The following is a 14,245-nucleotide window of genomic DNA, read 5'->3' as shown; positions in this document are numbered from 1 at the left end:
AGCTAATATGACACAAACTTGTGACAGTTCTTTTCTAAGTTGTACAGTTTTGCAACTATAATTTTGGAGGTGGGGCAATTTTTTCCTTTAATAAGTGTTAACAGAAAGCCTCAAGTGGATAGGCTTGTGATTTTTTGCAGTTAAAGCAGCATGAACATCAACACTGTGTAATGTGAAAACTGAGCTGAGGTAACTGTGAGTTTAGCTTTTCACTCCTTGTGATATTTTCATCCCACTTTCACTTTTAAAACCAATCTTTTTGCTTCTCATTTTGTATGTTATTTCCATTTATACTCTTAGTATCCACTTTAGCCTTAGTCCTTTGGCTTCTGTTTGTTTTCACTAGCTGTCCAAAATGGGGGATAGGGGGTTTGGTGGGGTGGTGGGGAGCTGGCTGTTGTTAAATATTATATCTTTTAAATGATTTGTGCCAATTCCCTCCCTGTTGACTTTCACATATTTTCCAGGAAACATGTGGGAAAGGACTTTGGGTTTTGGATCCAGACCCCAATGTTGGGGGTCAAGTGGGAGTCACAGTTGTGCACTGTGAAACAGACACCCGGTTGTGATTTCCCCAAATTGGCCAACTAGTGGCCAGAGGGCAGGCTCACCATCCAATTGAGGATGGAGGGTGGACTTTCTTAGGTGGACGTTCAAGAGGTGGCCGTCAAGCTCAGAAGGAGCAGCAGCCTGCAGTTCAAGTAAGGCAGAGAGGGGGCACATCCATCTTGCAGCGTCCTCTCTCCAACTTTTTAAACTTCTAACTTAAAAATGCTCTCAGTAGCCAGGCCACAATTGTGGAGGGGGCACCCTTGCAACACAGCTGCCTGTGACTGCAGCTGTGGCCAGGCGGGCAGGGAAGAACTCAAATCCTGCCTGGAGAGCTGGGTCTGCCACCTCAAAGCAGCCGGCCTGTTTCCCAAATGCCTCCACAAAACTGAAAGCTGAGTGGAAAATTCCAGACTTCCCCTGACAATATGAACATATGAACATGCAACATAGGAGCAGAAGTAGGCCATTCGGTCTCGCGAGCCTGCTCCATCATTTAATAAGATCCTGGCCGATGTGTTTGTGTTTCAAGTTCCACGTTGCCATCTATCCCGATAACTTTTCATTCCCTTGCCTAACAAGAATCTATCTACCTCTGCCTTAAAAATATTCAGTGGCCCCCACCTCCACCACCTTCTAAGGCAGAGAGTTCCAAAGTCGCACAACCCTCTGAGAGAAAAAAATTCTCCTCACCTCTTTCCTAAAAGGGCAACTCCTAATTTTAAACCAGTGCCCCCAGGTTCTAGACTCACCCACAAGAGGAAATATCCATTCCACATCCACCTTGTCAATGCCGTTCAGGATCTTGTATACTCCAATCAAATCACCCCTCACTCTTCTAAACTCCAGGGGAAACAACTCTAGTGTGTCCTCATTTCATCATAAGACAACCCACTCATTCTAGGTATCAATCTAGTAAACCTCCTCTGAACCGCCTCCAGCGCATTTACATCCTTCCTTAAATAAGGAGACCAAAACTGCTCATAGTATTCGAAATGCGGTCTCACCAATGCCCTGTATAACTGAAGCAAAAGATCTCTCTTAATTAATACTTTAATGGCCTTAATAGGCCTCTTAATTGCAGGCAGGCGTGCTGCTGACACTTGTGCGTTCCCGCCGGCTGAAATATCGCACCAGTGCGCGATGTTGTCAGGACACTAACTCAACATCATTGCACACTATTTTACTCCCAAAAGGGTTGGGTGCATACCCACCCACAGGATGTAAAATTCTGCCTATGGAACTGAGGAAGAGAAGGGCCTGGTGTTGTCAGGTAGGGGAAAGGGAAGAACCTCGCCCTGAGGAACATGGGCAGAGTGGGGCCCCATGAAGACCTAGAAGCCAAAGAGCAGAGACCAATTCCACAGATACATTTGGCGCAGCCCAGGGTGTACCGAAGACACCTTTCGTACTTGCAGATGAGCAAGTAGTGCCGTAGATACCTCCGCTTATCAAATGATATGGTGGCTCATATCTGCCACATGCTTCAGGAGGATCTGATGCCACACAGCCTGGGAGGTCATCCATTGCCAGTGGCTCTAAACATGCCCTCTGCAGTCAATGTTTTTGTGAGTGGCTCATTCCAGGACTGCACTGAAGACCTATGAGGAATATTACAATCCTCCACTCATAACTGCATCCAAAAGGTTACCATCACCCTTTTTAACAAGGCACACAATTACATCCAGTTCTCCCTGGATGAAGCCAGCCAGTGGGAGTTGCTATGATCTCCAGTTTCACACAATGGCAGGGTGCCATTGACTGCACACATGTGGCTTTAAGAGTTCCCAGCAGCAGGCATTACAATTCATCAATAGAAAAGGCTTCCACTGTCTCAATGTGCAACTGATCTGCAACCACCAGAAGAAGATTATGCAGGTCTGTGTGAGATACCCTGGGAGCTCGTACAACTCTGACATCTCAAGTCACTCACAGGTGCCACAGATCTTCAAGGGCCTTCAGTGGATCCAGGGTTGGCTTATTAATGATACAGGCTACCCCCAAACCACATGACTAATGATGCCCAACCCGCAGCCACAGACTGCTTCAGAGGAGAGGTGCATTGCATCTAGGAGCTTCCCTGACATCCACAGCAGAGATGGAGGCAGCCTGCTGACTGCTGTACCCTATTCCCTGTGATGACCTTGGTGGGCATCCTCTGAAGGGCTGTGGCCTGGAGTATCTTGGCCATCTTTGGGTCTCTTACTGCGGGGCAGCTGCACCTTCCTTGGCCTGAGTTGCTGGAGTCACAGGCAGAGGGAACATGGAGCAACTGGACAGCCCAAGAGAGTCCTGGGTGGATTGGCTTGGGGTGTCTGGTGGACGCTCCTCCTCCCTGTGGGTACCCAAGGGCCCTTCCCTGACTCCTTGAGTAGAAGAGCCTCCTGGATGGAGATCAAGGTGCCTCGTCACCCTCTTACTTTTATTTAAATTCATTTACAGGTTGTGGGTATCGCTGGCTAGGCCAGCATTCATTGCTCATCCCTAATTGGTGGTGGTGAGCTGCCTTCTTGAACTGCTGCAGTCCCTCCTGTGTAAGTACACCCACAGTGCTGTTAGGGAGGGAGTTCCAGGATTTTGGCCCAGCCACAGTGAAGGAACGGTGATATATTTCCAAGTCAGGATGGTGTGTGACTTGGAGGGGATCTTCCAGGTGGTGGCGTTCCCATGTATCTGCTGCCCTTCTCTATCTAGATGGTAGTGGCTTTGGGATTGGAAGGTGCTGCCTAAGGAAGCCACTGATACCTCCCACTCATGGCTATAGCAGGTCCCTTCACATATTTGGACCAAGGTCGGTGCCACAATATCAGACAGAACGTGGACAGGCTCCTTCATCCTCTGTTCTAACCTGGTCTGACAACCCTGCCTGCTATGCCCCTGCCCAACACCTCTCTTCTGGCCGATTCCAGAGGCTCGTCATCAGACGCAGACTCAGCAGGAACCTGGCCTCCAGCAGTCCACTGAGTGTCAGTGACCTGGTTGTCACTGCCTCTGCCTGCTGTGGACCCAAATCTGTGCTGTGGTGTCTCCGAGCTTACTCTAAAACTTGGTCCCACCAAGATGTGTTTCTCTGCACTGGTGAAGGGTGCAGGTGAAATGCAGTGATGGCTTGAATCTATTGGATCCTCATCTGAGGTGGGCCAGGAGCGTGGGGCTAATGGGCTGGCTGGTGGTGTGCCTCCCCTATTTCTTGCTGGTGGCTGTAATGGAGACAAGTGATAATTAGTGATTGGCTGGATGGTCACTTACACTAACGAGCGCTCACAGTTTCAGTGGGTGGGTAAAGACTAATGATTGGGGCCCCACTGGCTTGATGGGAGACGCCGATCTCACCTTTGGCACAGGATTGGTCCCAGCCCTCGCCTGACATCTCTGCTGCCTGCTCCTCAAAGAGGGTGGGTAGCTTGAGCTCCGACATCCCACCCTCCAGTCTGGGACCTCACCCTGTTGCTTAGCGGTCTTTTCCTGAAAAAGATGGGTGGACAGACTGAGCAGGACAGAGGCCAAAGCAGATGATAAGCTTGCCTGCCTACTGTGTGTGCTGAGTGCATCTATGTAAGGGCTGAAGACGCAACTTGAGCAGGATGTGACAAGAGAAAACGATGTAAAAGTGGGTGCGAGAGATTCAGTTAAGATGTCCCTTGTGTTGGTAGCATGTGAGATCCCTGTGGACTGTAACCCTGCAAAAGCCTGATGGCCTTTTGAGAGTGTGAGTTGAGATTGAGGAGAGGGTTGTCTTAACCTGGCGGATTGATCTAATTGTGGCCTCCATCGTCTTCTGCACTGATCCTCTTCTGAGGAGTGCAGGCACTGACCATCCTGGCAACGTCCTCCCAAGCCTTCGTGGTGAGGTAGGTGGACCTCCGGCTCCCATCACAGGGCTGCCTCGAGGAGTGCCACCAGTGCCTTGTCGCTGAACCTGGGTGCACAGCGTTTGCATCTTCCTGGCGCCACCACTCGCTACAACAAAGTCCTGGGCTGCAGAGAGTGACTGTGTGCACGGGTGACATTCAAATATGAGCCATGAGGTAACGGTTGGGCGGACGAATCACAGCCCTCCCTGTCATGGGATATAACATGCTGCTCGTTAATACATATATAATGAGGTGAAAAGCAGATGATGTGGCGGGGAAATCCACCACGCTGTCAGCGGAATCCACTCTGCCTTTCCACCCGCCACTGCACTGAGTCTCCGGAGCAGAAAATTCCACCCAACCTTTCACTCACTGGCCCCGTGCCTACTACGCACCATATAAAATGTGTGCATGATTATTGACTGGCTTAGCCTGCAGGAGTAGACTCCTTAAACTGGCTGTCACTTTGACAAGTTGTTTGGAAATTCATTCCTTTTCTTTGAATAAGCATTTACTTTTCACTGCATTAATTCCTGTTGCCCTGGGTGGCTGAAATTGTTTCATCTACTGATATAAGAAGAACGGTAGCCAGCAAGAAAGAGCGGCTCCATCAAACATCAGGTGAGAGGCACCCTCTACATGGTCATGCACCTACACCCAGCCACCTAAAGTCAAGGAAGAGCTTTATGAACGGTGTTGTTCCATTACAATCAACCCCATCTGAAGCCCCCATCGCCTTGTGGAAAGACCGGCTCGCCAGTCTCGAACAACCCTCAACGTTGGAAACTCTAGCAGATGCTAATTGCAACTGGACAACCTGGAAGTGCCTTAACAGACTTAAGGCTGGTGTAGGTCATTCAAAGGTGTCACTAAGCAAATGGGGATATACAACCAGCCTGACAACTTGTGAATGTGGAACTGATCCACAGACTACGCAATGTCTCCTGCAATGTCTATTGCTAGTGGAACCCTGCACTTTTGCAGATCTTGCCGAATTCAACAACAAGGCACAAAAATGTGTCCAGTTCTGGCTAGACCATGTATAGACTGTCCATGGACACGATAAGAAGATCCAAGATTTTAATTCAGCTGAAATTTCCTGTAGTAATCTTGCTGCCTTCTACAATTCAACTGCAAAATTTAACAACAAGATATTGGCAACAGGAATCCCTGTGTGATATTTCATGATTTTGATGAGGAAACATAATTTGTGAAGAGACCCAAATAATTACACCTGAAATGCCCACACAGTTCCTTGCTCTAGGACCCACATTTACCCATGCAGGCAGTTCTAAACTGGGTTTGTCAGAGGAAAGGTGTGTTTGCTGCCTCCATTTCACAAGGCAGGCTGGAACACATTCTTGTCACTTCCTCCAGGCTGAAGAGCAGACAACCTCTACCATAAGAGTGGCTTCTTCCTCAGCACCGCATCACTCATTCTTAATGCCTCAAAATCCTTCCAGGCATTTGATCTGCCATGTGGCAAGCTTTCAAGAGGCAACTCCTCTATCACCTTCCCTATGGAAAGGGGACATTAACAAGGCAGGAGATACAGCTTGTTTTATTAATTGAACATCTACTACCGTAAACCACTTTGTGAGGAGGTTACAAAGAGTCTGCAAATAGATTGGTTAAGTCTGTGGGCAAAAGTTTAGTAGATGGAATATAATGTGGAAAAACGTGAGGTTGTCCACTTTGGCAGGAAGAATAGAAATTCAGAATATCATTTAAATGGAGAGAGACTACGGAATGCTGCAATACAGAGGGATCTGGGTGTCCTTGAGCATGAATCACAAAAAGTTAGCCTGCAAGTACAGCAAGTAATTAGGAAGGCAAATGGAATGTTGGCCTTTATTGCAAGGGTGTGGAGTATAAAAGTAGGGAATTCTTGCTACAACTGTCCAGGGCATTGGTGAGACCACACCTAGAGTACTGTGTGCAGTTTTGGTCTCCTTGCTTAAGGAGGGACATACTTGCATTGAAAGCAGTTCAGAAAAAAAATCACTAGGCTGATTCCTGTGATGAAGGCGTTGTGCTATTAGGAAAGGTTGGATATGTTGGTCCTATACTCATTGGAGTTTAGAAGAGTGAGAAGTGATCTTACTTAAATATCTAAGGTTCGCTATCTACACCACATGGCTTGACAGGGCATATGTTGAGAGGACATTTTCCCTCGGAGGCGGAGGGGGCTGGCGGTATCTAGAACTAGGAGGCACAGTTTAAAAGTAATGGGTCCCCCATTTGAGAGATGAGGAATTTCTTCTCTCAGAACGTTATCAGTCTTTGAAATTCTCTCCCACAGAGCAGTGGAGGTTGAGTCACCAAATATATTCAAGGCTGAGCTTTCAGATTTTTGATGTACAAGGAGTCGAGGGTTATAGGAGAAAGGCAAGAAAGTGGAATTAAAACATCAATCAGATCAGATTATTGAATGATGGAGCAGGCTCAATGGGCTGGATAGCCTACTCGCTCTTCTATTACTTATGATCTGAACCATTCACTCCCTCCGCCACTAGGCACAGTGGTTGTAGTTTGTACCACCTACAAAATACACTTCAACTACTTGTCAAGGTTTTTTAGACAACACCTTCCAAACCTGCAATCTCTACCACCTAAAAGGACAAGGGCAGAACGGTCATGGGACACCACCACCTGCAAGTTCCTCTCCAAGCCACACACCATCCTGACTTGGAAATATATCTCTGTTCCTTCATCAGCCCAGGGTTAAAATCATGGAACTCCCATAATAGCACTGTGAGTGTACCTATCCCACACGCATTGCATGAGTTCAAGAAGGCAGCTCACTGCCACCTTCTCAGTGGTAATTAGGGCGGACAATAAATGCCAGCAGTGCCCACACCCCATGAATGAATGAATTAATTAAAATTTAAATGTATTGTGGCATGGTTCCCAATGGTTCAGGGTGTGGTAGATGGTCCCCATGCGAGTATAAGGACTCCTCACATCAAATGCATTGTATACGACAATAAAAAGTATTTCCGTTCAATCACCTGTCAAGGTTGTGCTAATCACAGAAATTTAATTATATAATTCTATGCTTGATGTTTTGGAAAGATCCTGAATGTTTCTGTTATGCACCCATTCCTCTTGGCTGGATTATTTGATGGGTCAAATAAACTGAATGAGTAGCTGATAGGCAAACAAGGCTTTCCTTTGGAACAAGAAGGCACATTCTTCAACCAGAATTACTACAGGGATTCTGCTATATGGATCACTTGGGCAGGGTGTTCCTCTGTTCCAGAGAAGATGTGAAATATAATCATGGTCTGCTGGATGTTGCTTGACCATTTTATAAAAAGAGGAGCAAGGTACAGAAGTAAGCATATAGCAGGATTAAAAGGAGTCCCAAGTTGCACTATTAGCAGAGGAGAGGGAGGAATAAATGCAGGAAGCAGGAGACACAAACTGGTCAGTGAGGCAGGCACTCGTTACCATTCTAGTTTCCTTCCAAATATTCCTGACCATTTAATCTCCATGCAGTGGCCTCATGAATACCCATCTACATAAATGGTACAATGTTACACTATCTTCCCATCTGCTAACACCTTAATATGGCTATTCTGGGCTAAGAAAAAAATAAAGCCATATATAATCTACAGCAGCAATAATAATGAAAGTAATTTTGGCACTGGGCATTAGGCACATAGGTATCCAGATTTCTCCCACCACTCCCCTCCCCCCCACCAATAGCCATCCCTGTCAACACCACCGAATGCACCGCCCCTCCCCCCTCCCCCTCCACACCCTCCTTTGACTGATGGGGTCTGTTTCCTTGGATATCCAGTGGCAGCCTGCAGCAGTGTGATTACCCACTCACCTCTCACCTCAGGTTAAAAAATCAGGGCTCAGTAGTCATCTGTCACTTCAGAAGGTGCTGCAAAGAAGAGCAGTAAAGCAGAGAGCAGCTTCCTGCCCTTCAAATTCTTACCTCTCTTTTCTCATTTCTGTTCTCCTTTCCAAAATAATTGCACAAGCAGCAGTGTATACCTTGCATTTGATGTCTCTCTTGAAAAAAATGGTAATTAATATTTGCACAAGTTCTGCACTTGTAATGATGTATCGAGGCATTTTAATAAGGATCAGCACTTTTCCTGGAACGCGGAGAGGACTGGCATTGACCTTTTAAGGTGGTTGATTTATTCTTAATCCTGTCGGGTGAACTGTTTCTGGAGCAGGAACTTTATCTGTTCATTGGCACAGAAGAACTGCTTGACATGTGTCAAGAGATTCACTGTCAAGTCCACCAATCAACTTCAGCCATGCCACTGAGAAGATTAATGACTTCGTTTTTAAGATGCACAGCGTCACAACATTCATACAAATCAGCCTGTCTCTATCCTCACTAATGTATGTCATTAACTACAACTGAGACCTCATTGGATAGCACCTGTCCATTTACGATTTGAGCATGATTAACTATGCTGTTTTCCATGAGATTCATCTCCTGATCTATGAATAAGAACTTTGTAAGTATTTTCATGCCCACCCCACCCGCCCCCATTTTGTTAAGGAACAGCAGGAAGAGTAAGTTACACGTTGATGATTCAATCAATGGGCTCAGGTGATAGTAGAAAAGGAGAATTGCAAAACTGAGTGGCTTGTAAACATTTACAAAGCTCTATACCAGAATGACAGCCTTGAACTGACTGCCTGGTGGTCTTTGTATGTTTTGTCGTTTACTGAAATATGCCTGTGGAATAGAGTACTGCTGCCAACGACATTAGTTTTGTCCTTGCTGCAAGCACAGAAGCTTCCTCTCCATGACACTGATAGGAAGCTGATGCATATCCATCACTATCAAGTAGGAAAGATGAGGTGTCATATCAAATAACTCTGTTATTTTAATGGAGGAATTAACCCGTTATTGCCCAACGATCATTTTTACTTTTACATTTATTTCTCACCAAGATACGGGCAACAATTTGTAACATGACCAACAAGGATTGGATTTTGCTCATTTCTTTCATACGAGAAGAAGGTGTAGCCCCAAACCTTTGCCTTCTCTGTTGACACTTGCTGTTGAACTTTCTGCTGATGGGTAGATTCTCCAAGCAACCGGAAAGTAGGCTAGGTAATGTGTCTAGATGGCAGCAGTAGGAGATCAGTACCTGCACCCATTTTCTACCAGCCTGCAGTTGTGCTGTCCGATGAATTACATGTGTTTGTGCCCATTTTATGCTTCGGCTTGATTTAGATCTCAGATTTATTCAAATTAATAATTTGTGTAATCCTGTAGAATTTTGCTTGGGTTTGCTATTTTTACTTGTGCTCCTCTTTGAAGTAAGTAGGTTGTTCTAATGAGACCAATATTTTCAGTGCTGCAGAAGAAGCAGCGTGTGCTCATCGCAGCATTTTCACCAAGAGCCCTCTCTATCCCTATGTGACTATATAGTGCAATGGCGCTGTGTTGATTTCATTTGTTTCTTTGATTCTTTTAAAGTTTTAACGAAGGATTAACATAACCTGGGAAGGGGAACAGAGTGAAAAGTTACCAAATGTCATTGCTCAAACTGATATAGTGAGATCATTTATATGGTCAATCCTAATAGACGTCTGCCATTTAATTTATACATGTGCGTTAATTTATACATTTATGCGTGTGGTGTAAACGCTTGCGATCTTAATTGTCCCTGAATAAGAGATGATGCCAGTATCCATTGAAATCTTTGCGTGCTCCCATCATAAATTCTTGAGATCAATATTGAATTTTGACCAAGAGAAAAATGTGTTTACTTACATAGGAACATGGGAACTGGATTAGACCAGTCAGCCCCCAAGCCTTTTCCACCATTCAAAGAAATCATGCCTGATCTGTATCTTATCTCCATCCATCTGCCTTGGCTCCATATCCTTTTATACCTTTTTGATTCTACATTTCTACCACCCTTTCTGTGAAGAAGCGTTTCCTAACTTCTCTGCTGACTGACCTGGTTCTGATTTTAAGGTTATGTTCCTTTGTTCTGGATGACCCCCACCAGCAGAAAAAAGTTTCTATTTACCCTCTATCAATTCCTTTCAAAATTTTAAAACCCTCAATCAAATCACCCCTGAACCTGAACACAAGAGGAAAGTACTGCGGATGCTAGAAATCTGAAATAAAAACAGAAATTGCTGAAAATACTGAACAGATTTGGCAGCATCTGTGGAAAGAGAAGCAGTCTTAGCGTTTCCGATTTGTGACCTTTCAAGATGAAAAGCCACAGACGTGAAGCGTTAATTCTGTTTTTCTTTCTCCCCAGATGCCAGATTTCCTGCCATGCTTGCTGAATATTTTGAGCATTTTCAGTTATTATTTCAGTGGTTTTTGCTTCCTGGTTTGCTGGCTATGAGGATACTTCAATGTGATTGGCTGTTTACCCTCTTGCTGACATCATAAGTGCTGAATGCCTGGAGCTCCTTTTGATTTGGGGCCAGATCCAAACTGACATTGGGAAATCCGCACCACAGAAATTGCTAGACCATTTGTGAGCGGCTTTCTTTGGGGCCAAATGTACTCCAGATGTTATCTAACCAGGTCTTTGTATAGCTGTAGCAAAATGCCTTCCCCTTTATATTCTATTCCATTGGCTATAAAGGTTAACATTCGCTTGCTAGTCATTTTGATTATTTTTGTACCTGACTGCGACCTTTTAGTTTAACATTTCACATGTATATTTATAGGTAACCTTCTACTGTGACTGTGAGGAGGGACACATTGGGCTTTTCTGTGAAGAATTTGATGGCTGCCATAGTAACCAGTGTCACAACAATGGAACATGTTTCGACATTAAACAGGGGAATAATGAGAGAAACTTCACCTGTGTCTGTTCACCAGGTACGTTTATACATTTGTTAGTCCTTTGATGACCAGAATGACTATTGCAGAGTTGTTCATTGTCTTTTGATCTACTTGTGGCTTTGTAGTCCAATTTGTGAAGCATAGTGTTTCACCAACAACTTTAGCTTATATAAGACCTGTTAACATAGCAAACATCTCTAGGCACTTCAGAAATGGGGGGTGAGTAATGGACACTGAGTAAGAATTGGCACAAGATTAGGAGAGATAACTGAAGGCATAGTCAACAATGTAGATTGTAAGGAGCATTAAGAAAATGGGGAGAGATGCAGCAAGGTCCAGGAGTTTAGGAAAAAAATGTCAGAGGGAGGGGTGGTGATGATTGAAGACATAGCATGGCTGGTGGAGCAGAAGAAGATAGGGAGTATGTAGTCCACGCTCAGGAGAGCAAAGATTAAGAACTGGGATATAAGGCAGGAGGAGGCAGCAGTAGGGGAGCATAGATGCCATGGAGGAATATGCTTAACAAAAGAAGAAATTTGAAATCAATGGCCTGGGTTTTCATGCCTCTCTCCCTGTCGAACCTTAAAAATGACAGATGGCATCCGATTCTGGAATTCCTGCCCTATTCCCATTTCTGGCATTTCAGCTGGTGTGAGATAAGGGTGTGGGTAGCCATCCCACATTTAGTATTCCTGCTCTTGGCAGCTCCATTTGGGGGATGGGCATTTCAAAGCCCCATGCTACTTTGATGGAGTTTGGTGCATTCTGTTAGTAGACATGGTTCACTGCACCTCAAAGGAGTCGTGAGCCATGTGGGACTCCCAGCCCTGAGTCAGCAACCAAAGAAACAGCCATTTAATATTCCCTTTGAAGTACATTGTCCCCTTTACCTTCTCATCAAGCTATTAATCAATCACAGCCATTCATAGCATTAATGTCAGAAGCTTTTATTCACTTCAGACCTTTTAATTTTGTGTAAATAAATACATTAGCATTAATAAACCATATCAAAGAAAGGATAACTTAATACAAGATAATAGAAATGTTAATCAAACAAAGCTTGTATTCCCCTCTACAGCTGTGCCAACACTGTGCGCTAAGCTAAGTACATTAGTCAGCCTTGGAGCTCAGCCAAGCATTCATAATGAGATCATCTGGCAAATGTATCAACAGAAGCAGGTTGAACAGATGGCCAGGCATCTATTTTTCCAGATGGCCTCATTGTGAATGCTTGGCTGAGCTTCAAGACTGTCTAATGCACTTAGCTCAGTAGACAATGGTGACACAGCTTTCGGGGAATGTAAGCTGTATTTAATTGACAAGATATATTTTCAAAGTTTCTGATTATGTCATCAATTTCATGACCAGTTCAAAGACTTGGCAGCAGCTCATTGGTTCTGTACATAGTGGATACTGGGTGACTGGATGGGGAGGATGCATGGGGTTATGGAAGGGAGATGGAAGATATGAGGGGCATGGAGGAGACATGAGGGCATGGAAGATATGAGAGGGCATTGGGAGCGCAGGTGGTTGGGTGGGGGGGGTGAGGGCTTGAGGACTTCACTATCATGATTGACAGCCAATGCTCCAATAAATGTAGGTATGCCTTCTAACTCGCCGGCCCACCATCTTCCCGTCTCTGTTGCCGCCTCGGGCCTACCTTTGGAGGCATCGGGCCCAACTCCATTCTGCCTTTGCCTCCCCAGAATGAAAATAATGCGTGCGGGGACCTACTTAGTGGAAACAGGTTTGCATGGTCAGCAACTTTCCTGACTCACGTTTCCCGTCTCCTTCATGAAAATCTGGCCCAATGTGTTGGGCAGAAGATAGACTGGCAACGAGTTGGGTGGCGAGTGAGCAGGACCTGATGTGGCTGGTGGAATCCAGATGATATGGAACTTTTGTAGAGTGGGGTTCAAGAGGCTGGCTGGAAGGACATTGCAAAGGCTGAGCCTAGAAATAACAAAGGTATCAATTGGCATTTCAGCAGTGATGCAGATAAGGTAAGGTCAGGGTCACCCAGTGTTGCAAAAGCGGAAATTAGCATAGGTGGTGATGAACTGCATGTAGGGTTTGAGGCTCAGCACAAAGTTCCTGCTACATTTGCATATAAAACCTTTATTGTTGCAGGTAGTGGTTTTGGCATTTTCCCCACAGCGACCACTTTGTTCACCACTGCTGACAGACCTGGATTTCAAAAAGTTGTCTGCTTAATGTTATAATATCAAACACTGTTTAGTCAATCAGCCACATGCATTTCCAAGTTGTTTGTGCTTCAGTGCATCTTTAAAACAGTTCCTCTGCCTTACCGGTGCAGCCTTGCCACATTTGAATGGAACCCACCAAATAGAACCCACTTGGGAGCCTTGATAACTTACTCAGGACATCCAAATTTCATTAGGATTATCTGGATAATGTTTCATTTTCCACATTTCAGCACCTCTCAAATGATAAAAAGCATTTTTGATAATACACCACACATTGTTACTCATTGTTGATGGAAGCTGTCAATCCAACATGCTTTCAGGGATTCTGGTCAGTGCCCAATTTGTCACCCTGTAATGTGTTGGCGAAGAATAAATTCCTTTGGTTGAGCATGAGTAAATCACAGTAAGCATGCCGGCTAAAGAGATAACTCACCGGCTAATCAGAAACATTTGAGCAACATCGAGGGGAACATGATATTGCAATAATAAAATGTTACAAATCAAAAGCAAAATATTGCAGATGTCTGGAAATAAATTTAAAAAGACAAAAGGTTGGGAATACTCAGCAGGCCAAGTAACATCGGTAGAGAGAGAAACAGTTAACGTTTCAGGTCAATGGCTTTTCATCAGAATTGGTACGAGTTCTGCTGACCTGCAAAGTAGTTCCAGCATTTTCTGTTTTTATTAAAAGTATGTCATTTACAATAGAATGCAGGTACAGCTAGTTATTTTAAGAGAATAATTAATCTGCTAAATCTGCTTTTTCACTCTTAGGAAAAGCAATTTACTTTCATACCTCAGAATGTGGAAAGCTTACATCTTTACAATTTACTGAT

At 44.7% G+C, this 14,245-nt stretch overlaps 1 protein-coding gene across 1 annotated transcript in view; it reads left to right on the top strand.

The window, feature by feature from the left end:
• Positions 1–14,245, top strand: part of dner (delta/notch-like EGF repeat containing) — a 297,241-nt gene that overhangs the window by 197,968 nt on the left and 85,028 nt on the right. Inside the window, exon 6 of the mRNA XM_041182998.1 lies at positions 11,085–11,238. Coding sequence (XP_041038932.1) covers positions 11,085–11,238 — 154 coding nt within the window. The remainder of the gene's footprint in view (positions 1–11,084; positions 11,239–14,245) is intronic.

This window comes from Carcharodon carcharias, chromosome 2 (assembly GCF_017639515.1).
Source record: "Carcharodon carcharias isolate sCarCar2 chromosome 2, sCarCar2.pri, whole genome shotgun sequence".
Lineage (NCBI taxonomy): Eukaryota > Metazoa > Chordata > Chondrichthyes > Lamniformes > Lamnidae > Carcharodon > Carcharodon carcharias.
Note: the sequence above shows the minus strand (reverse complement) of the source record. Positions and strands in the feature narration are given on the sequence as shown.